Genomic DNA, 24,646 nt, shown 5'->3' on the forward strand with positions numbered 1-24,646 from the left:
CTTTCTGTCCTCTTAAGCAGGGGTAGTCAACCTGTGGTCCTCCAGATGTTCATGGACTACAATTCCCATGAGCCCCTGCCAGCTTTGCTGGCAGGGGCTCATGGGAATTGTAGTTCATGAACATCTGGAGGACCACAGGTTGACTACCCCTGCTCTTAAGGATGCAGCTATTTGTTTTCTGGAAATCCCTGGTGTACACTTTTGGTGTTGTATGTGAGGTAACTATAAATGGCATGCATCTGATATTTCAGGAGACTGACAGAAAAGTCAGCCCTCCTCCCTCCTCTTTTTGGAAGTCTTGAGGGGGGAGTTTACAATCTCCAGAGTGAATTTTGATGGGGGGCAAAAAATTAAAACCAGCAATCCTTCTCAACATGAAAGCCTGTATTGCCTTTTTATATTGCATACATATATTGCTGAAGATGGCCTGTCTTCAAAACCATTTATTTTGGAATTGATGTGTTTACTTGGATCCTGCTCATCCTCCAGAGGTTTACAGTATCATTATTCCTCCTCCATTTTATGGCAAACATGATGAGGTGGATAAGGCTGGCACAGAATGACTGGCTCGAGATAATCCGCAAGCTTCCGTGGCAAAGCAGGATTTGAACCTGGGGTCGTATGCTGTCAAGGAATCCAAACCTGAACCCCGTGGGTTCCCAGGGCTAGTGTGAACAAGAAACGGACTTGGTAAAAACCTGGGTGAAAGTTAATTTGAAGAAGTTTGAGATTATCAGTTGATCAGGTAGCGACACAGGACTCTGAAAGCATGCAGCACAGAAAATAAGAAACACTAGCTTAACTTTCTAACTCTCAAGCATTCTCTGTGTTGCTGACAGAAGATCATGGGTGTAGCCCATCAGAATCCAGGCTAGCTTTTCTTTTCAGTTTTTAGCCTAGTGACCACTTTTGGGGAGATGAAAGGGTGCTTTGCCTCACTTGTACCCCTGAAGAGCCAGTTTGGTGTAGTGGTTAGGAGCATGGACTTCTAATCTGGCGACCCGGGTTTCATTCCCTGATCCTCCACATGCAGCCAGCTGGGGGACTTTGGCCTCACCACAGCACTGATAAAGCTGTTCTGACTGAGCAGGAATATCAGGACTCCCTCAGCCTCACCCCCCTCACAGGGTGTCTGTTGTGGGGAGAGGAAGGGCAGGCAAATGTAAGCCACTTTGAGACTCCTTCGGGTAGAGAAAAGCGGCATATAAGAACCAACTCTTCTTCTTCTTCAGTAATCTCAGGGCTCTCTCAGCCTCACCTCCCTCACAGGGTGTCTGTTGCGAGGAGAGGAAAGGGGAGGCGAATATAAGCCGCTTTGAGACTCCTTCTGGTAGAGAAAAGCGGTATATAAGAACCAGCTCTTCTTCTTCAGTATTCTCAACCTCACCTCCCTCACAGGATGTCTATTGTGGGGAGAGGAAGCGAAGGTGACTGTAAGCCACTTTGAAACTCCTTTGGGTAGAGCCCCCTCCCACTCTGTGGTGAAGTTTCATGGGGCTTTGTTTGTCCTTATAAATAAAACACCTTTCAGAAAGGGGAATTTGCAGGTTCAGTAGTAGACCAACTCCTCTAGTGGAGATATTTCCAATGAACCTCCAAATTCCCTCTTCTGAAAGGTGCCATTTTATTAATAAGGACAAACAAAGCCCCATGAAACTTCACCACAGAGAGTGGGGGGGGGGTTCTAATTCTTGCCCCACCTTTCCCCCTTCCCATTCCATCTCTTCCCCCCTCCTTCCAGATCCCCAGACTCAGGGTGGTCTCGTGCTGCTGACTGGAATTTAGGAAACATAAGTTCAGAGCTTTGCCTTGCTATAAACCTTGCAGTGTGACCATGAGCCGTTCTCCCTTGGCCTAATCTACCCCATGGGGTTATTTTTGTGAGGATAGAATGGAGGAGGCGTACAAATGCTGTCCTGAGCTGTTTTGAAGAAGGCTGGGATTTAGAAAGTGTCACAATATACTAAAATGTCAAAAAATACCCTTCATCTGTTCTTGGATTTCTGTCCCCTCTCCAATACTGCATTGGCTCCCTGCCTTTGAGCGCTGAGTTTCTTTTCTCCCATCTGTAGTCTTTTATTTTTCCACACAAAAATGAACAGCAGCCATAAATGTTAGCAAAAGTGCCCAAAGTGTTGCTCCAAAATCATAGAAACTTTGATTAGAATATCAAAATGTGAAGCTTTATTTATTAATTATTTATTTATTTAGATTTCTATCCCGTCCTTCGATACGGCTCTGGGCGGTTTACATTAAACATTGTAGAATGGCTACATAGAATAGCGATCCCCAACCTGTGGGCCGTGGACCACATGTGGTCCGTCGACTAATTGGAGGTGGGCCCCGAAGGACGCCTTCTGCCCCCCCCCGGCCCTTTACTTCATCCCCCCCAGCCCTTTACAACACACTTTGGGTGTCATTGTCTCCCATCACTCCCAGATGGGACTATCTCGTTGCAGAGAAACAAGCTCAGGGTTCCCATTGATTTGTCATTGTCATGAGTTAAAATTTCCATGAAAATAAAATGTTCCTTATGTTCATTGTTGTGGCGTGTTTGTATCTTATTTTGAAGGGATGTTTAAACATTACCATAGCGATCAGAGAGCGTTAGGGCAGTGGTTGAGAGTAGAGGAGTAAACTACCCCCCCCCCACTGGGCCTCAGTAAAATTGTCAAGTGTTGAGTGGTCCTTGGTGATAAAAAGGTTGGGGACCACTGACATAGAATACTTGTTCCTTGACGTATCCCCCATCTAGGTCTATACACTTCTGACATCAGTGTTTCCCTCGTTCTAAGCTTTCCCCAAAGAATTCTGTGCCCTTCCATTTGCACCGTGTTAAAACCGGGAGTTTTTGGCATCCTTGAGGGATTCAAGTTGTGTTCCTTTTAAATGTCCTTTCAGTTTGGGGAACAAACAGAATAAGTCTGAAGGGGCAAGATCAGGACTGTCGGAGGGAAGAGGTTAGCTTTCCAAACAGAATGCTCCTAGGATAGCCCTTGCTACCCCCTAACAATGAGCAGCTGTATTGTCATGCTGGGGGGAGGGGGAATGTCTTGATGCAACTTTCCTGACCTTTTTCTCTTAACTGACCAGTTTTCAATTTTCTTCATGATAATAAGCCCTGTGATTGTCCTGTGTCCTTCGAGAAACTCATTTCATATGGAACAAACCCTCTGCATGCATAAACAAACCCTCTGCATGCATTAGTAGCAATTTGTTTTTACCTACACTCATGTAGGAATGCCAGCCTCCAGGTGGGACCTGGGGGTTGGGTGTTTAGAATGCTCTTAGGAAGTGATCGCTGTCTGTGAGTTGTGACAAGGGGTGTTTTATGGGGTTTTATTTATATTTGTGAACCACTGTGAGACTTTCGGAGAGTGGCAATATAAAAATCACAAAATAAATAAATAAATAAAATAAATTACAGCTCATCTCCAGGCAACAGATCCAGTTCCCTTGGAAAAAATGACTTCTTGGAAGGTAGACAGTATGGCATGAAATCCCATTGAAATCCTTCTCTCTCCAAACCCTGCTCTCTACAGGCTCCATCCCTCAGATCTCCAGTTTTTTCTCATCCTGGATCTGGCAACCCTACCTTCATGTAATGCACAATAAAATCAGAGTCCAGTAGTACCTTTAAGTCCATCAAAGATTTATTCAAGGCGTGAGCTTTCGAGTGCAAGCACTCTTCGTCAGACTGTGATCTTCTTACATGACAGGGAATATATAACAAAAATCAGTTGTTACATCAGTAGATTGTGTCACAACCAAGTACAGCCAATGATAATCCTTTGTCAAAACATTATCTTTGGCTGTATTTGGTTGTGACACAGTCTACTGATGTAACAGAACTGATTTTTGCTATATATTCCCTGTCATGTAAGAAGATCACAGTCTGACTAAGAGTGCTTGCACTCAAAAGCTCACGCCTTGAATAAATGTTTGTTGGTCTTAAAGGTGCTACTGGACTCTGAGTTTATTGTGCTACTTCAGACCAACACAGCTACTCATTTGAATCTATTATCATGTAATGCCATCAGGGTCAAGGACAAAACTGACTCTTGGTGATCCTGGCCATTAGTAATCTAAACTTCTCACTGCAGAACCTTGTGCATAGGACTGCGACAGGAAGATAGAAGATCGTTGAGAACTGCCTTTTCTATATTAAAAGGATTTGAGGAAGACCCATCTTCTCTCACTCATTTTGCAAATTTCTGGTACTCAGTACTTGGGGAACATGAGAGATATTGCCCTGTTTGGAATGTGCATAAAAATCAGGGAGTTGGATGCATAGAACAAGTTGAACAGACTTGTTTTCATGAGCATGGGCCAAGCTGTGACAGATGGGAGGCAAAAGAAAGTAAGAAATAATGAAACAATTCATACAAACAAAACAAGCTGTCATTACCTATGATTTCCCAAGCAGCTCACCTGCAGAAGCCGGTCTGGTTGAAACTGTCATTTACCCACAGAGGTATTGAATAGGATCTGGAATACCCCGGGGTTCAAACCCTTGTGGCCTGCAGCCATTACTTTTCTGTTCTGTTGTCTAGGATGTCTAGGAAACCTGTGCTCAAAGCACCATGTTCCATGAATGCAAACATTCTGTTTCTAGGGCTGTTCTTTTTCTCTTTCTTCCTCTGGGTCTTAGCTACTGGAGCAATTTCTGGAAATCATGGCAGTCTTTGCCAACCTGCATTGAAAGAATGTTTTCACCTGTCTTAATGAACAGTGTCTTCTCTCTGGGTTGTGAGGGAAAGAACTCTGTACATTTGGCTTAGATCCAGCCAGCCTTTCTGCTGGCAAAAAAGGGAAGGGGAATTTTCCTTTTTTTTTTTGGAAAATGACATCAAGTCTTGGTCAATTTTGCCAACCCCACAGGGTTTTCAAGGCAAGAGGCAAACCGAGCCGTTGCCATTGGTTGCTTCTGCTTAGCGACCCTGGACTTAACTGGCAGTGTCCCATCCAAGTACTAATCAGGACTGCCCCTACGTAGCTGCTGAAATCCAACCAGTTCAGGCCAGTCTGGGTCATCCAGAGCTAGGTGGGATCTTCTTCATCTACTCAAAAAGGCTGTGCTGAGAAACAGAAACATGCATCTCCAAAAGCCAAGTGTGGCACTGTGGCATGGAGATGAACTGGGTGAGGCTGAGTGGAAAAGCTGGCGGAATCTAACCCACATGGTCTGTCCTCAGGCATGAAGCCCACTGGGTGACTTTCAGTGCCATCCTAAGCAGAGTTACCCCGCTCTAAGTCCATTGACTTTAACAGCCTTTAAAGGGTGCACATTTGCTTAGGACTGCCATGTTTGAGTCACTTCCTCTTTCTTCCTAACCTTCCTAACCTACGAGGGGAGAGAATCCTATAATCCCCATCCTGGCCTGAAGTCCCCGGAAGATAAAAGTAGCTAGGTGTCCACGGAAACGGATAAAATGCATGTGGAATGTGGCCAAATGCAGAGACAGAACTAAGAGTATCAGAAACAGGTTTGCTGTTGTGGTTCCTCTGTGTGTATGTGTGTGTGTGTTGTACTGTGCACAACTGTATATAAAAAAACTGTTACCCTTCTTTGCATTATAAAAGGTTGCTGGAGCATATAACAGAAGACATCAAAGACATCCCTTCTTGAAAGGGAAATTGCTCCCCCCCCCCTCCCGCTTCTTCAAAGACTTGTCAAATGAATTTCTTGTCTTTCCTGGCTTCCCCAGTTCTTTTTTTATCGCAATAGATTATATCAGTTGCAAAGTTGGACTACCAGCTTAACGGACTTGGCTCCTGCCTCCCGAACCCTGAGGACGGTAGTTGGAGATCTAGCCTCTTCATAGAATGACAATTCCCATCATAAAGTAGCCATGGCCAATGTTATTTCAGCTTTTTACCCTTCCCTTCCTCCTGAGACCTCCTTGTGCCTTCCTTTCTTATCCCTAGGATTGCCAGCTGCAGGATGGAAACAGCCTGGATACTTGGAGGCAGAGCCTGAGGAGGGTGTGGTTTGGGGGAGGGACCTTAGCAGAGCATCAGGTCACAGGGTCTCCTTTTCAAAACAGCCATGTTCCCCAGGGGAACGGTTGTTGGTCATCTGGAGATCAGGGGCAATAGTGGGAGATTTTCAGCGGCCACCTGCTTATCACTGTGACCAGACTGGTTTGTGAGGTGAGGTTTGAACCACCATATTGTGGCTGAGGAAGGATTTGAACCCAGATCTCTCTAACCCCAGACCGATAACATTAACTATGCCACCTCACTGGCTTCCCTTATTCAGCGGTTCCTGACTTTGCATCTCAGAGCAATTCATTCCAGTGTGCATGCTTCCCCCAAATGCTTTCTGGGCAGTATGAAGGGTAGCAAGATACCTTTTAGAGAAGGACAGGCCAGCAACTGAGTGGTGCTTCATTTCTCATAGCTAATCCATTGTCCAAATGGAACCCAGAGCAATTAGTGGTTCCTTTAATTGAAAGAGATTTCACTTCTTGCAGTTCATTATCCTTTTATGCAAAGATCACTCTGCTTCCATCTAGCTTAGCCATCCCCCCAGAGTCCTTGTGAAGATTTGTAATGGATGCCTTTTATCTGCTCCGCAAATGGATGTTTAGTACTACAATAAATAAAATTAACATTCTATCACTGGAGAGACCACAGGAGCAATATAAATAGAAACGGGAAACTATATTTATTGAGGGATAAGGAGTTGCCATTTGCTGAATTGTTCATGTGCTCCATTTCTTCTGTCTAACCCAATGCTGCATGCTCCTATTAGCAGGGATTCTCCGAGGGCCATAAGCAGAGATACACATTCGAAGGCAAAATAGAGAGAGCTCAAAACTATGTTTCCCTGGTTAATGCTAATGCAGAGAAGCCAGGTGTCCTCACAACAGAACTGCTTTCCCTGCCTGTAAAATGAACATATATTAACAAAGAGAATCTTTTTTTTTTCTACCTCTCTCAAAAGGGCATCTAGTGAAACCAATGAGCAGTAGGTTCAGGATGGACAAAAGGAAATACTACTTGACACAGAGAGTGATTAAAATGTGGAATTCGCTACCAGAGGATGCAATGATGGCCACAGGAATAAACAGCTTTAACGGGATTAGATAGATGCATGGAAGGCGCGTCTATCAATGAACTGGCTGACAGGTGGCAGATCTGAGACAGGTGGCTGGATTCGATGGAGCATGGGTCTGATCCAGCAGGACTGTTCTATTGTTTTCTTCAAACTTATGAAGCTACCTTATACCATTGTTCCACCAAAGTCCATATTGTCTACTCAACCTAGCGGGAGGTCTCCAGGATCTGAGTCAGCTAGCCCTTTTTAGCTGGGGATACCAGGGATTGGACCTTCTGCCTGCCGTACAGATATTCTGCTAGTCAGCCACAGGCTCTCCCCAGTGGACAAGTGAACCATGTCTATCATCTTGAGCTGTTCAGAGGAAAGCTGGGGGGGGGGGATGTATTCATGAGCCCGCTTGGTGTAGTGGCCTCTTGTCTGGTGAGTTGGGTTTGATTCCCAGCTCCTCCTTCTGCAGCCAGCAGGATGACCTTGGGCTAATCACAGTCGTGTTCTCCCAGAGTAGTTCTGTCAGAGCTCTCTCAGCCCCTCATAGGGTGTCTGTTGTGGGGAGAGGAAGGGAAGGCGATTGTAAGCTGCTTTGACACTTCTTTGGGTAGTGAAAAGAGGGGTATGAAATCCAACTCTTCTTCTTTAAATACATGGGAGTGGCTAGAGAGATACTGATGAAGAAAAACCTAGGCTCAGATCTCCTGTACACTTCAAACTCCACAAGAGGAAGTGGCTTAAGGAGGCAGAACAAAATGGTGGATGGGGTAAGAGTGAAGTCTCCCCAGGTGTTCTGCCTGCCTCTCATTATCACCCCCTGTCAAAAAAAAATCTTCCTGTGCATAAAGGTGCTGTGAGGAAATTATTGCTTTTACATGTGCTTACTTTGACCTGGAACTGCTCATCCATTTTCATGAGACAGTCTTGGAAGGGCTTTTAGAAAAGTGGGAGATATTTGATCAAAAGCCTTTTGCAAGATTTTTTTTCCCCCTTAGCTGCTGGTGTCTAACACCTGCTATTAACTGGCAGAAGGGAATTGTTCTAGCAGCACTTTCAAATGTATTGCTCCTCTTTGATGTTCTACAGTTGTTGACATTCTGACTCCATTTGGCCCTAACCAAGCCCAGTTTCATCAGCTAAGCAGGGTCAGACCTGGTCGTTAGTTGGAAGGGTGGCCACCAAGGAAGTCCAGGATCGCAACCCAGAGACCTCTGTTTGTCACCCTTCTGTTAATGTTGCCTGATTACCTTGCGGTAAAACCCCTCCTTAACAGTTCGATTTCACGTAGGTTGCAGAATGATAGTTTGTTACACAAAGAAAACACACTGTGTAATAACAAAGATAAAGCTTTTAAAAATATAAACTGAAATTAACTCTTTCAAAAAACATTTTGCTCATCCTTAGTGCTTCAAGCGATTGTGATGGCCACTGGTTTATATAACGGAAGGAGTTTATCCCAGGCTGTTAAACATAATAGACAAAAATGGAGCTTCATATTTAGCGGCAATTCATCTGAAGGAAGTGGAGCAGAGATGTATTTGAGTTTCTCCTCTGTGCCCCGCTCATGAGTAGCGGAGTAAACAAACCTTTGGACTTGACCTAGCAACCTCGTTTCTTTCTTTCTTTTAAACAATCGCGGTAAAAGGTTTCACTGTTCTGGAAAGCCAGTTTATAAGCATATCTGTTCTAGAGCTCTCCATGGGGCTTGGGACATCTGCAAAGAGAGCATATGTCTCTGTCTTGAGCTCTCTTTGTTCCCCTTCCTTGGGTTACCAGATTAATGCGTAGGAATGGATGCCTCAGCTGACAGCAGTTCCTTTTCCTCTCTGGCATGGCTGCTTTCAAGACAGTAAACCAGGGGTAGTCAAACCGCGGCCCTCCAGATGTCCATGGACTACAATTCCCATGAGCCCCTGCCAGCATTTGCTGGCAGGGGCTCATGGGAATTGTAGTCCATGGACATCTGGAAGGCCGCAGTTTGACTACCCCTTCAGTAAACCATGAAGCCACGGTAAATGTTACAGACTACAAACTAATACATGGTTGTGTTTTCTTTCTGAAATGTGGCATTAGGATGGTTTTTTAGTGGTTCCACAAGAGAGAACTGTCAGTAGTTTCACAAAAATGTAATTATATATTGGGCCAGAGCGATATCGGTTGAACCCATTTGTAATACGTATTACAACAGATGCACAGATACCAGCCCAAATGAATTATCTCTTCCTGATGATAAAAGCCGATATGTGCATTTTCCACTATGACCTTCTGCTGCCTCCAAATTAAACCAATATTATACAGCGCAGAACATGCTGTTTTCTTCCATTTTTATTTATCTTGCACAGCCAAGGAGAAAATTAAGTTGGATTTTTGGGTTGCAGTGCAAATTTTCTTATTTGGAATTACTATAATGCCTTGAAATCTAATCCATGTTTTCCTTTGGTGAAGTACAGCTCTTGAATACCAATTATTGTCACACGTGGCCAATGTATGGGGAAAGTGCAGAAATACATCTGAAGCATACAATGTATGTGGTCTGTAGATACCTTGATGCTGGTCAATGACCGTAATAATAAATAATCTATCAATCAATCATCTGAAGCGTAAGATCTTCAAGGTTGGTTCACAGATTATGTCTGTGGCGTGCTTGGCTGTTGGTATTTCAAGAAAAATATTTGTTTCCTAATGATTTAGTAATAAAACAGAGGTAAGATGGTTAAGATGCAAACTTAAATGGACTCCGGGGAATGGTAGAGGACAGGAAGGCCTGGAGGATCATTGTCCATGGGGTCGCGATGGGTCGGACACGACTTCGCACATAACAATAACAACAAAGATGGTTAAGTAAAGACCTTTATGTGTACGTTTCCAATTGAACATCTAATGCAGTTCTCATTATCTAAGACTTCCAGGCAGCCTTTTGGCTCTGCTACCCTGTGTTCTTGGAATTCACTCCCACGTTTAATATTTAGAAGAATTCCTGCCATTATGAGAGGCCCTGTCTTTGCCAAGATGCTAGGCTATGCAGTTTGTGTGCTCTGCTCACAAAGAAATCCCCTCCACTCCCAAGTAATTTTTTTTCCAGTGGGGGCCTTTTAGGCCTACATTAAGCATGGAGAATATGGTCTGTATCTGCATAGCAGTTCCATTTTGTGTTCTGGGAGGAAACTGAGGAAGGGGAAGAGCCCGGATCACCAAGGAACTCAGAGCCCTGTAAGAAGATTTTGTTTTCTTTTCTCAACTGTATGAAGTAAGGTTGCTGGGGGGGGGATGCGAAATCACTGTTTTTACCACAAAAATCAGGAAGGTTGTTGGGATGACCTCACTTTTTGCTTTTAGCCAGAAATGATGCTGTGGTGTTGTGTGACAGTTCCAGTTTATCTCCACCTCACCAGTCCTCCTGTTTGTTGCCCAGTCTTAAGATGACGTAAGTTAGTCTGTTGGGAGGAGCTGCTCCTGGTTAACCAATGCTTATAGCTGAAGCCTGTTCTATTGTGGCAATAAAGGGATGGATTCAGCCATCTTTTTGACTCAATCTTGACTCTCCTCGGTACCACAGTCTCCAGTCCACATGGCTTTTGAGCAGGCAGCTCCCATGATTCCCAGAGGGACAGACCAGAATGAATGGGATGAAATTAATTCAAAAGAAATTCCATCTAAACATCCAGAAGAAGTTCCTGATAGAGCAGTTTCTCAGTGGAACAGGCTTCCTCGGGAGGTGGTGGGTTCTCCATCTACCATTTGATGGAGAGGCTGATTCTGTGAAGGCTCAAGGGGGTGGCAGGTTACAGTGGATGAGCGAATGGGATGTGAGTGTCCTGCATTGTGCAGGGGGCTGAACTAGATGACCCTTGAGGTCCCTTCCAACTCTATGATTCTCTGATTTCCCTTATCACTTGAAAAATATCAGAAAAAACAGGTTTATCTCCAAACATTAATGAAAAGCTTCATTGTGATACTTTTCAGCTTTCCAACAGGTTTCAGCTTTTGTATTTTTAGTGCAGAAAGAAATGTAGATACCTTCTCCAAAATGAGAAGAGTTTTTATATCCCACTTTTCACTACCTGAAGGAGTCTCAAAGCAGTTTCCAGTCACCTTCCCCTGCTTTCCCCACAACAGGCACTGTGTGAGGAGGCTGAGAGAGCTCTGACAGAACTGCTCTGAGAACAGCTCTAACAGGACTGTGACTGGCCCAAGGTCACCCAGCTGGCTGTGTCAGGATCATTGGAATCTCTGCCATAAATTAGCCTGGGTTCCTCCATGACAGTTATATTGCTTGGCGCCTGGTAGTTTCAGGTCCTGTATTCATGCTTGTTAGTTAAAGTGAAATATATGTTGTGGTAACTCCTATCTTTTGTTGAGGCCTCTCGGCTGGGCCCAGTTTCGTTATCACCCGGCCAAGGCCATGTGAATGTATCGCTGTTTTAATAGCCTGTGTCTCTTCCCTCCTGCCCCCCTCCCTTGGGAACTTTCAAGTTTTGGGCGGGAGAAATGTATTGATAAGAAGAAGCAAATCTGTTCTCTAGTCAGATTTGTCTTCGCCAGTCTTGAGTTTGCAGTACTTCTCAATAAAAGCTTTCTTTAATTAAGAAGCTAGTTGTGAGTCCTTTCAACGCTTGACAGGCTGCATATGGAGGAACGGGGACTCAAACCCAGCTCACCAGATTAAAAGCTGCCACTCTCAAATGCTACACCAAGCTGGCTCTAAAGCAGTGGTTCTCAACCTGGGAGTCGGGACCACTTTGAGGTCAAACAACCCTTTCACAAAGGGTCGTGGCAGGGCAAGCAGCTTGGCCAGGGAGGGGGGGACACACCATCTACACAACAGCCTTGTGAGGTAGATTAAGATAACAGTGTTTGTCTATCTAGAGCAGTGGAAAAGAGCGAGATTGGCATGGTGGGACAAGAGGCAGAAATGAACTGAGAAACCCCGGAAAAAAGAACAATTATATACAATCACGAACAATGTCTCTTTACGCCATTGGTCAATTTCGGTTTAATTTCTGTGAATGAACACTTGCCTAATTTTATTGTTGGGGGTCACCACAACATGAGGAACTGTTTTAAAGGGCCGTGCCATTAGGAAGGTTGAGAACCACTACTCTAAAATGTAACTGAAGGGTAAGATTCCCTCCCCTACCCAACCCCTGGTAGAATTCTGAAAAGCATTTCTGTCCTAGATTAAACATGGCAGTTGCAAGGGAGGGTGTGCCCATTATAAATCACAATGAATGGACAAATACAGCCACGATAGCCTGTTGGATGATCTATTGGGTGAATGCAATGTCAATCTTTCTTTTCCCCTTAGTTTAGGGACTCCACTATGTGATTTACCTATTGGGAATTATATGCATTTCTATCACTTGGTTCCCCCTGAAAGCTTATTTAGTTTTAGGTGCAAATGTGATTTTGTGAGCTGCAAATTTGTTTTCCTGGCCTTCCCTAGGCCATTTTAATGAGAAATCCCATCAGCACATTCATCTCAGAATGAAAATGAGAAAAAGCCATTACTCTGTCATATTCTCATCAGCTTGACTAACTTTGGGGTCTCCACAGTCTGTTAGCTCTTCTGCACTTGGGAAATCCTCAACAGAATGTTCTAAAGCTTAAGCAAATGAATTGTTATAAATCCCCTTTGAATCATAAAAATTCTCTAGACCTTAATAGCCACAGAAACAACTGGAACTGAGTGACTAGAACAATCCTTGGTTCAGAGTTTTGTTCTTTGTCTTTTAAAATTCTAGATGGGGGGGGAGGTTTTGCATACTATTTGGGATTATTAATACGTTTCTTTGTGGGGATTGTTATTACATTACTGGAGAAAGCTGTGATGAATCAGGTGTGGCTGAGGTGGTTTCAAAACACTTTGTTGATTAAACGTGTGTAGCGAGTGAGCGGCAGCAAATGCATTTAAGCATCATTTACCCCCAGGGCTTAACAGAGATATTGGGTTCTTATCTCACTACCCATGCTACTCAATTCTCACTTATTCTCAGAAGTAAATGTTGTTGGTCTTAAAGGTGCCACTGGATTCAAGTTTAGTTCTAATTCTTTTATTACCTGTATGCTAATTTGCTGCTATTCGCAGGTCCACCAACTGCTTTAATTCAGGCTTAGCTATACTTATTGCTCAGTTACTTATGTATCTTGACTAATTCCTGGCAACTAACCCTCCCAAACATTCTCTCTCTACCCGCATGTAATAATTGAGGAAGTCTTGGTTCAAGGTATCTGAAGAACTGTGCATGCACATGAAAGCTCATACCCAGAAATAAACCTTGTGTGTTTAAAGGTCCACTGGACACACACTTCGTTCCGTTTAATCAAACCAACATGGCTACCCAGCTGAATGTTCTGTTGCATAATAGTAACCTTGGTATAATAACTATCAAAACAGGATGGAGAGGTAGGACTGCTTAGGTTGGTGGGGACATGGGGGGGGGCTGTGGGTGCAATGGTTTTATATCACTTTCAGGGGTCCTACACTACTGTGATTTCACAGATTTTCCTGCTGGCTACTGAAGCAGTGGTAGGCAACAGGAGCTGGAGGCAGGAGATGTCCCAGCACCAGGGAGTAACTGACAACCCTATGAAAAGTCAAGGTTACAGCCCCAGTAGTATATCTACAGCAAAGTCGGTAGCATGATTATATTGAGTTGGGACACTTCAGCCTTTCTGCTGGCAGAAAAGAAACATGTATCATCCTCCTTGACCACCCAAAAAGGCTATACATCCTTGCATGTGGAATGGAGCGGAACTGGACCAGGCTGATTGATTGATATAAGTTGGCTAGAGCCAACTCATTGTTTGTTTCTGCTTCTATCAAATACTGTCATTTCCTTCCCCTTAGAACTTGGGACGATTGATGAAGAGATCCGTAAATACAATACACCAGGATTCTCCGGCTGCCTGTCTCGGGTACAGTTCAACCAGCTCGCCCCCCTCAAAGCAGCCCTGAGGCCAACCAACATCTCCTCTCGTGTCCACACTGAAGGTCAGCTTGTAGAATCCAACTGTGGGGCCAATCCACTAACCATCCAACCAATGTCTTCTGTGACCGATCCTTGGCATGCCGATTCAGGTAAGGTCAGAACTGATTTTACAGTCCTCTTGTGCCAGTACATATCAGGCGGAGCAGAAGCCTATGACAATTGCTTTATTGCATCATGCAAAAGTCGATCTTCATTAACGTTCTTTGGAAGCTCACAGGTGGCACGTGAAGGTACTAGTCCATGCCCACCCTCTGGTATACCAGATTGTACTGCCTCTGCACATGAAGCGTTCACTGCTAATATTAACATACTTCTCTTCCACCAATGTCTAGGCCAGGGGTAGTCAAACTGCGGCCCTCCAGATGTCCATGGACTACAATTCCCAGGAGCCAATGCCAGCGAATTCGCTGGCAGGGGCTCCTGGGAATTGTAGTCCATGGACATCTGGAGGGCCGCAGTTTGACTAGCCCTGGTCTAGGCCTTCCTGTGTCCTTAAAATCTCATTTATGGGCCCCTGTAATTTTGTTGTGTATAATCAGTGCCATTCTAAGAAACAGGTGCATGAGACCTCTGATTTAGGCGAACGCTTTGCTTGCTGCAGCGTTCTTTTCCTCTGTTAATTGCAAAATGGATATTTGCTGTTGTTGGGATGCAGCTGGGGAACTATAATTTTAGGAGCAAAGAAAAAAAAATTAGCAACACGTTTGTTTGACGCTCTTGGGGCATCTGCTTCCTGGGTGCCATTACGCCTTGAATTTTTTTTTTGGTAAATGTTTTTGCTTGTTCTATCTGGCTTATTCAGTTCAAGGATTTACTGCATTTGTAAGATACAATCAGATTTGATGGTAAAGGACTTTGATTTCATTTCAAGGCTCCGAGAAACTTTTGATTTCATTCAAATAATAATTGATCGTTGCTGACTTAGGCGGTTTTCTCTCAAACTTCAATCTGCTTTGCAGTTTGAGAAGATATAATGCTCAGGGAGATGGCTGCTAACTTGGGGAAAATTAATTCTAGACCATGGGATAATGTTTTCTGCACTTCTTGCCATCATGTTCCAATCTTTTGAAGAAAAACAAACAAACCCTTAAAGCCCCCTTGAGGGGTCTCCATAAATCAACTGCAACTTAAGAGCACTTTCTACCACCACCACCACCCCCCCATCCAGCAAACAAGTTTCATGTGTTATGTTTGGCAGGAAACATCCTACATGTTTAACCCATTTATGTTAGAGCACATTTTACTGTAGAATGTGTTAACATGGCTGGAGCCCATTTATAACTGGGATGCCAGACCTCTGGTGAATCTGGGGATCACCCAGAATTACAGGCTAAAGAGAAAATGGGTACTTTGGAGGGTGGCCTCCATTGTCTGGACTCCAACAGCAAATCGAGGGAGCCTGTCTTTGTCTGGCTGTATGTTATACAACCCTCCCTACCCCGAATCCCGCCCACTCCCGGCTCCAACCCCAAAGTTTACAGGTATTTCCTAACTCTGGCCCATTCCGCACCGGGATCCATGTAGCAAATTGTTTGCTGAACGAAAAATCGCCATTTTAAATAGTGGAATTCGTCATGCATACCTGCCTTTGTAGTGGAATCCAGTTGCGTTTCTATCGTTTCCCACAGGGTTCCGGTCTCGGCAAAAATCGCTAGAAAGGAAGCGCTATTGCTGAGCTGTGTCCCGCCCCTGGCCGTCAAGCAGCCAATGGGCGGCCGTTATCATGCTCCCAAACAGCCCCTTTCCCTTTAAGGAAGGTTTAAAAAAAAAACACACACACACCCGTTGCAACGAATCTGCATTGATTCGTTGCAACGGAGAGACCCATCCAGCTAGCAGGTGATGTTTGAGCTGCCGTTTCATCGTTGCCACGCTCCCCCCCGAGTGAAAAAAAAATCCTCCCCCCAGAAAACGGGCCTCTGCAATGCTTGTGCTTGGTGACTTTAAACAGAGGGACTGCAGCCGGGGAAGCCTCACTGGGTAAACAAAGGCTTGCCGGTGCATTGATCTCCGCTTGCTCGGAGAAAAAAAAATGGCGATCGCTTTGCCAGAAGATCAGAGGAGAGAGCCAGGGGGAGGGACTTTGTAGAAACCGCAACAATGGTAACGCACAGAACCTTCCCGCTAGTGTTGCAGATTGGTTGCAGGAGTGTAGCGCTTTCCGGAAGGTGAATCCACTTTTGGGGATTTCCCTGAAAGCGCTACAACGAAGCGCTTTTTGCAGATCTGTTTCAGGAGTGTTGCAGATTGTCAACGACGTTGTGCATAACTGCAAAACTGTAGCGATTTCAATTAGTAACCATTGTGCTATTTTGGATGAATGCGGAACGGCCCTCAGAGCTTGCAACCCTATATGCAGAAAATATTTTATGCAGTGTTTGCTCTTCCTTCCTTCCATGGCAGAATCCTACCATTCAGTTTCATAATATGAGTTTTGAGTTTCACTGCATTGTGCTGGGGGTTGGACTAGATGACTCTGGAAGTCCTCTCCAGCTCTGTGATTCTATGAATATATCTGCATTCCTGTGTAATGACCATAACCCATTGTCATGGCACATTACATCCAAATGAAGCCCATATTGTTTGAGAAGGACAAGGGTGTGTCTGAAGTACAACAACTGGAACAAATTAAGATGAGCACATTGGATTCTATAATATTTGAGCGGTTTTGCATCTCCCTGTGAAAAGTTGGAACTGCTGGGTCGGATCAGAAGGATCATTGCACTCGGGTACCTCTCACCCCCAATTCCGTATTCAGCCATTCATGAAACCATTAAAATAAAATACAATTGGCTGTACTGTGGCCACCATTAGTCCGTTGATGACCCCTCGTTTTGTGCACAAGATAGGACTTGCCATAATTTGACTGCTTAAGTGGTCGCCAGCCTAGGTGTGGGCTCAGAACAGCACGGGCATTTGGAGCGGCGAAAGCCATCTGAAGCTCGGTTTCGGGGCGACAGTTAAACAACCAGCATGCAGAATCATTGTCTAGACTCCAACTGCAAGGGCAGCAGATTGAGGGAGCCTGTCTTTGTCTGGCTGCTGACAGGCGCGACGTGTGTTAGCAACACAAGCCCTTGGAAATGATGAAAGCAGCAGTTCCGTTCCTGATCAAATCCCTTACTAGAGGTAAGGCCTGGCACTGCCTAGGAGAAGTGCCTAGCCCCCCGCCCCCCGCCACACACACTCTCACCTTGTTTTCCTTAAAATTCTAGCATGGGAGCTTTGGAAGGATCGTTTGCCAGGCCGAATTGTCTTATAGAGGTTGCTTAGTCTGGTTTGTGACGGAGGTCATTTTTAGAAGTTTTCCTCCTTTAAAAGTTTAATCTTGCAGGTCATTCCATTGCTGACCTCAGACACAGAAATGTCAAAGGGAGAGAATCGCTCAAGATTGCAGAACTCAGGGTAATTTGCGAGTTCACAACAATGGACCCCCAGGGCTAAATAGGGACATGGGATTTTTTTGCTACCGATGCTAATTTTCTGCCTTCAAGCATTTCCACTCTGCTCTAATCCTGCTGATGGCAACATGGATTGTATGTTTGCATCCTTTACAAGTATTCTTTGCAAGCATCCCTCTCCCATTGTCTGACTGGGATTAAAAAGACTCCGATCTGCATTGCTACTCTGCCCGTATCTGAGGAAAGGAGCAAAGACTCTGGAAATCTTATACCCTAAAACCCTCGCTGGTCTCAAAGATGCTACTGGCCTGAAATCTAACTGCCCCCTCCCCAAACACTCTACCTGACCCCTTCCCCAGTTTGCTGAGGTTTATACCTGGCAGATTTTCCCTGCTGGGTTGGGACCATACATGTTATTTGAATTTCAAACAGAAAACTTCAGTCCTACTTCTTGTCTAACAGATTGCTTGTGCTTTCAGTTGCTGCTCTGAAACACAATAAAATCAGAGTCCAGGAGCATCTTCCTCAGACTTGCACGCGAAAGCTCACGCCTTGAATAAATCTTTGTTGGTCTTAGAGGTGCTACTGGGCTATGATTTCATTGTGCTACTTTAGGCCAACACGGCTACTCATTTGAATCTGCTTTGAAACACTCACTGAGACTCCAGACGGGTTATCGGTATGTGTTATCTCCTTTACCTTGCTGGCTACTCCTTCTTTCCCCCGTTGCCATGGTGACTTTTCATCTTGGTGATGAAACAGCGGGACTCAACAAAGTCCCTCATCTCCCCTGAACAACAATGAGATGAAAGCAAAGCAGTCTCCTTCCTTCACAACTGTAATTAGCTAATACGTTCCTGTAGGATAGGAAGACAATCCAAGGAGGTTAAAACAACAGCCAATTGGTGGTGGAAATCATGCAGGGAGCCATGGTACTTTATAAAATACCATCTGTGCTACTACTGTGCATTTTAAATACTGCTGAAAATGGGCAGAAAATTGTCTTCTCAAGGCTATTTTACTGCATTTATAGTCTGCCTTTTTTCACTGAGTCTCAAGGTGGACGATACAGCATAAATTGGTGTGAACAATAGCATGACACCTAATAAGCATTGTAAAAGGACTAGAATTGCATATATCTGAAAGGACATGTACAACAGGGGCGGCCAAACTGTGACTCTCCGGATGTCAATGGACTACAATTCCCATGATCCCTTGCCAGTACCATTCAGGCAGGGGCTCATGGGAATTGTAGTCCATGGACATCTGGAGAGTCACAGTTTGGCCGCCCCTGATGTACAGTATTAGACACAAAATGTTAAATGGGGCAGAAAATGGTATTTGATGTAGTGTTACCTGATAATATTGCTATAAACACCCTCCTTCACAGTTCAACTTTATGTAGGTTATACAGAATGATAATTCTTTATTAAAGTTCTAAGTTTTCTTTGGCAGGGGCCTTTGAGGCTGCAAGGACCAGCTCAGTGAGTCAGAGGCACAGAGAGATTGGAGCAGATTTGGTTAGACATTAGCTGAGCAGTCCTACACAGAGTTATACCCTTTTGAATCCATCCCTTGATGGTTCTCTCTGGACTGTTACACTTTATGGAATCCACAGGTTGGATCAGGGATCCCTACTATATGTGACAGTCAGATGTGTTACAGATTCTCCTCAATTCCTATGCATACAGGAGTATGTGGAAAAGGAGTTCAGTTTATACCTCCCCACACTGGCTTCCCATTCTAAAATGGGCCCTAGAAGCATTATTTGGCAGGTTGGGGAATAGGGATGGTCATGAACTGGTTCACTAACACAGCGGTCCCTGACCTTTTTGCAGTTGATGACTACCTCCAGGGCTGGGGAAGAGCCGGTGGCCCGGGCCCTGTGCACGTGCAGGGGTGCAAACATGCATGTCTGGCAGCTCTGTGCGTTTGCGTCCGCTGGCATGCCGTGCCTGCCTCTCCCCCCCTCGCAGCGAGAAGCTAGCTGGAAGAGGCAGGCGTAGCCCTGTGGCGGCCTTCAAGGCCCGGTACCAGGCTGTGGACCGAGGGTTGACGACTCCCGCACATACATTTGTGATGACTTCTGGCTGGTTTGTGGTTCGTGAAACGAAGTTTGCAAACTGAAGAGCCACCATGAACTTCCACAGATTTTAATACAGTTTGTAGTGGCCCGTGAAGAGCAGTGACTCCAAGCCATTTAAGCCCGCCTTTTCTGTTCCCTGTAAAAACCTTTCAGTGGTAGACAGCAGAAAGCAGGAAACTAAATGTCTTGGAGCCATTGGGTTGGTCCAGCCAGTTTATTCACTTAAACCCCTGCTTTCTGCTTTCCATCACTCAGCTGTTTTTCACAGGGAGCAAAAAGCAGAAGTTAAATCATACAACTCTCTACTTCATGGGGAGCGGAAAGCAGGGGCCACAAACTGCTTCCAACTGGTTTGGTGTGCGAACCAACCTCCCAGTTTGTATTACAATGGATTTCAGGAAGGGAGGAGATAAATTATGAATCATAAAAGATTAAATGTTAAACTTGCTCTTGCTTCCTTCAATAGATTAATTGAACATTGCATTGGAATTGAAGCAATAGGCAGATCGATTTCACAAACCGATTTAAAAGCCAAAAATCGGCCAGCTAAAACCTCTTTAATCCGTGGCCAGCCCTCACGTTGTTTCTTTCCGTCACATGAACAAGTAAGAGCAAGCATAATGTCTTTTCAGCTCCATTCTTTGGCTCTCAAATGACTGATTGATGGTGCTTGAGATTCCCATCAATCTCTCATAATGGAAAGCTCGAGGGGGGGGGGGAAGGACCCTTCAGTCTTTGACTGGTTCCTGACACCTCTGGGCACGTTTGGTTCTCCTCCTACCCAACATAATTACAATCTCTGCTCCACCCTTGGCATTTCATCAGAAGCGAACAGACAGCTGATGTGGAGCCAAAGCCATAAGTTCGCTGGGCATTTGCTGAGAGACACTCTCCCCCCCCCCCCCAGCATTTCAGGCGGTTTCACGTAGCCCTGAGTAGAATTTTAATGCTGTAAGGCAGTGGTCCCCAACCTTTTTATCACTGGGGACCACTCAACGCTTGACAATTTTACTGAGGCCCGGTGTGTGTGTGTGTGGGGGGGGTAGTTTACTCCTCTACTCTCAACCACTGCCCTGACGCTCTCTGATCGCTATGGTAATGTTTAAACATCCTTTCAAAATAAGATACAGACACACCACAACAATGAACATAAGGAACATTTTATTTTCATGGAAATTTTAACTCATGACAATGACAAATCAATGGGAACCCTGAGTTTGTTTCTCTGCAACGAGATAGTCCCATCTGGGAGTGATGGGAGACAATGACACCCGAAGTGTGTTGTAAAGGCCCAGGGGCGGAGAAGGTGTCCTTCGGGGCCCACCTCCAATTAGTCGAAGGATCGCTACTGTAAGGGATGATAAGCAGAGCCTATCCTAAGAGTGGTCCTTTGCTCGCCAATAGGGGACAGCCTTTATCTGAAGGAAGGACAGCTGTCATAATGTCTAGGCATTGCTAGAAATTCTGCATTGGTGGAGTTACCAAGATGCACTTGAAAAGTGACTGACAAGCAGGGGGGTCAATCAGAAGGTGCGAAGCCCCTCACCAGAACACACCAAAATTCCATCCAGCCAGGGGAAATCTGGAGACACTATAAAGATCAGCTCCCCAGCAATTGTTTGTATTCTGGGGCACAGAGAGGCAGACCAGCATCAGTCCTGTGAGTCTGGAAAGTGCAGGAAGATCTAAATAAATATTTACAGCCTGTAAATAGTGAACAAGTAAATGACTTTTTCCAACCTTTGCCTGGCAAATAAAAACCAGTATAAAAAACCATACTAAGGTCAAGACTGCTGTGCACAGAGAGTCTTCCTCTTAGGGTTGCCAGCTTCCCTGTGGGGCTCTCTACCCCACCTACTCCAACGGGAGTCTGCTATGGGGAGAGAAAGGGAAGACGATTGGAAAATGCTTTGAGACACCTGAGGCCTGCTGGGTCACTGCGGCCCATTCCCAGTTCTCTCAGATCTCTCACAGCCCCACATACCTCACAGGTTGTCTATTGTGGGGAGACGAATGGAAAAGTTGTTTGTAAACCACTTTGAGACTCCTTTGGGTAGTAAACAACAGGGTACAAAAATCCGTTCTTCTTCCAAGGAGCAACCATGAAAGAAGCATGTGGGCACATAACATTTTATCAACAATGAAAAAATGAAAAAGAAGGAACAGGGTGGACACCTGTGTACTATGACTACCCCATGTGTATTAGGGCAGAGGGGCATTTTGGTGTCTGTGGCCTCATTCACACAAGAAGGGAAATGACGCAGAACTGGGGGGAATTGGTTGCCATGTAATCTTCCCCTAAGAAGAGGCTCCAGGCCCCACCTGGAGGCTGGCTACCCCTGGGTTGGAAATATTCCTGGAGGTTTGGAGAATCTCCTCCTAAGAAGAGTCTCCAGTCCGATTTTCCCTTCACATATCTGAGAACATGGCTCTGGAAAGCTCATCTGTAACCACTATGCCATAATTCCCAAAGATCAGTCCTCTCCCACACATAACGAACATTCCACACCACAGGTTCTTGACACCCGTATCTCCACACCCATGCCCTCATTTGCCACCACAACCTCCCACACAACACACATATTCAACCCCATGCCCTTACAGGCTGGACAACTCCTCCCCTTCCTCTTCCCACTGCCAAGCTCTAGCGCCCGTTGTATTCTTGGATACAATGGGCTTTGCCCCTAGTCTGTATATATTTTGTACTCTGATCAAGTGCTGTAATAAATATTCAATCTGCAATTAAGAAGAAGAAGAGTTGGTTCTTATATGCTGCTTTTCTCTAACCTAAGGAGTTTCAAAGCAGCCTTCCCTTTCCTCTCCCCACAACAGACACCCTGTGAGGTGGGTGAGGCTGAGAGAGTCCTGATATTACTGCTTGCTCAGAACAGGTTTATCAGTGCTGTGGCAAGCCCAAGGTCACCCAGCTGGTTGCATGTGGGGCAGCACGGAACCAAACCTGTCTCACTAGATTAGAAGTCTGCACTCCTAACCAGTTACCACCAAAGGAGGTCTAATAGACCCTTAAGTAAATTTCAAAAAGTAAGCAAATATTTCTCTAAAATGTAACACAAGGATTATCGTTAGATGACTGATACATTTCAATGTGTATTAATTACAAAAGGGCAAACCATCTAGATCAGGGGTAGTCAAATTGCGGCCCTCCAGATGTCCATGGACTACAATTTCCAGGAGCCCCTGCCAGCATTCGCTGGCAGGGGCTCCTGGGAATTGTAGTCCATGGACATCTGGAGGGCCGCAGTTTGACTACCCCTGATCTAGATTTTGCAACCCTAGACTGAAGGTAAGCTGTGGCAGCCATTTTGTGACTAGCTGGGCCTTCTGCAGAAGCCATTTTGTGGCTGTGCTCAACGCAATGTCACAATTCCAATAATTCTAACAAGTTCAAAAAAGTTGGGACTATTGCTATAGCTTATCTGTGCTATAGAGGCTATTTCATTAAAAATATTGTTCAAAGAAACATAGCTTTACCAATCAGCAGGGAGTTGCAGTCTATCACTTTCCCCTTGCAAGTTTACCTTTGAGAGAAATGGATTCTCAAACACAATTCTCACATTTATGTACTTCATAATAATTTTTGGTGTGAGCCTCTACCAGGTAATGTGTTGAGAAGGTGTCAGAGGAGAAAGCTTTCAAGTCCTATGTCTTTCTGACAAAAATGATAAACTGGAATGCCAGCATATAGTGAGTTATTTTATTTATTTAGTTACTGATGTGGAAATATCTTTAGCCGTGCACAGCAAAACTGGGCAACAGAAGTGGATGGGCATGAGCCAGGAAAATGTAGTTAAGTTTGTGATTCACGGTGTGCCCTGTTGGTGAACTTCGGACCCTCACGAACTTTTAGGTATCAAATGAACCAATTTAATTTTTGAGCTCCATGACCCAGTAGAATGCCCCCCTTCCCCGGTGTGTTAGAGACACCAAACTTGCAGGGGATCTCTGGCTGAATCTCACCAATTAAGGTGCTCCCCGGAAAGTCCCCCCCCCAGTCCTGGGTTTCAATATTGCTCTTGTCAATTTCAAACAAGTCTTATCAGTTTGCCAGATGTTCCTTTGTGTCCCCCCCCCTTTTTTTTTACAGAGCTTGAAAATCCTCCCCACTCCCCCATTTGCACTTCTTATGACACTGTGCTTTGAGCTTGATTGGCTTTTTTTACATTTCTATTGCCACAGTGGAATTGGATTCTGTTGAATATTCTGTACTGGTTGGACTGGGCTTGAAATTTCCTGAGTAGGTAAATACTGGAAGGAGTGGTATAGAAATTTAATTATTAATAAATGAAAACAGTCTAACCCCTTCCCCCCCCCCCATCAGTTTGTACTGGAGGGATTCTATTGTTTGACAGTCCTCTTTTGCTTGCATTGCCGCAGCTACAGGAGTCTATAGAATGGCTTAAGAACAAGCCAGTGATGCCAAACTCACAGGGAAATTGACTAGCTCTGTGCCTGTGTGTGTGTGCCAAGGTACGCACCGAGCCCCCCCCCCCCAACAGTTCAGCACTGGCTGCATCAGCCTGGAACGGCTGATTCAGATGCTGCTGTGCAGAACCCTAGTTGGAAGGAGCCACAGACGCCATCTAGTCCATCCCCTGCCCAATGCAGGATCCACCTAAAGAAAAGCTGTTTTTTTTATACACCACTTTTCACTACCCAATGGAAAGTGTCCCTGACAGGTGTTTGTTCAGCTGCTGCTTAAAGATGGCCAGTAAAGGCAGACCATTCCACTGCTGATCTACTCTTACTATTAACAAAATTTCCCTAATATCTTGCCTAGTATGTTTCTGCCTGTAATTTAAACCATTATCGTGAGTCCACTCCAACAGGAACAGCTCCCTGCCCTCCTCTAAGTGATATCCCTTCCAGTACTTCAAGAGGGCAATCATGTTGCCCTCCCCTCAACCTCACTTGCTCCAGACTGAGTATACCCAAGTCTCTCAGTCTTCCCTCATAGGGCACGATATCCAGGCCCCTGATCATCTTTGTAGCTGTCTTCTCCACTTGCTCCATTCCATCCACACCCTTTTTGAAGTGAAGTGTCCCAGAACGCCACACGTTACTCTAAATGCAACCTGACTAGTGCAATGTACAGTGG

At 45.0% G+C, this 24,646-nt stretch overlaps 1 protein-coding gene across 2 annotated transcripts in view; it reads left to right on the forward strand.

Annotated features, from left to right (window-relative positions):
• Positions 1-24,646, forward strand: part of CNTNAP2 (contactin associated protein 2) — a 1,139,689-nt gene that overhangs the window by 1,100,389 nt on the left and 14,654 nt on the right. Inside the window, exon 22 of one of the 2 annotated variants that reach the window (XM_077304685.1) lies at positions 11,171-11,246. In XM_077304685.1, coding sequence (XP_077160800.1) covers positions 11,171-11,181 — 11 coding nt within the window. In that variant the 3' untranslated portion in view covers positions 11,182-11,246. Of the gene's footprint in view, positions 1-11,170; positions 11,247-13,901; positions 14,133-24,646 lie in introns of those variants that run through there. The other variant, XM_077304684.1, reaches the window with a different exon arrangement.

Source organism: Paroedura picta, chromosome 11 (genome assembly GCF_049243985.1).
Source record: "Paroedura picta isolate Pp20150507F chromosome 11, Ppicta_v3.0, whole genome shotgun sequence".
Lineage (NCBI taxonomy): Eukaryota > Metazoa > Chordata > Lepidosauria > Squamata > Gekkonidae > Paroedura > Paroedura picta.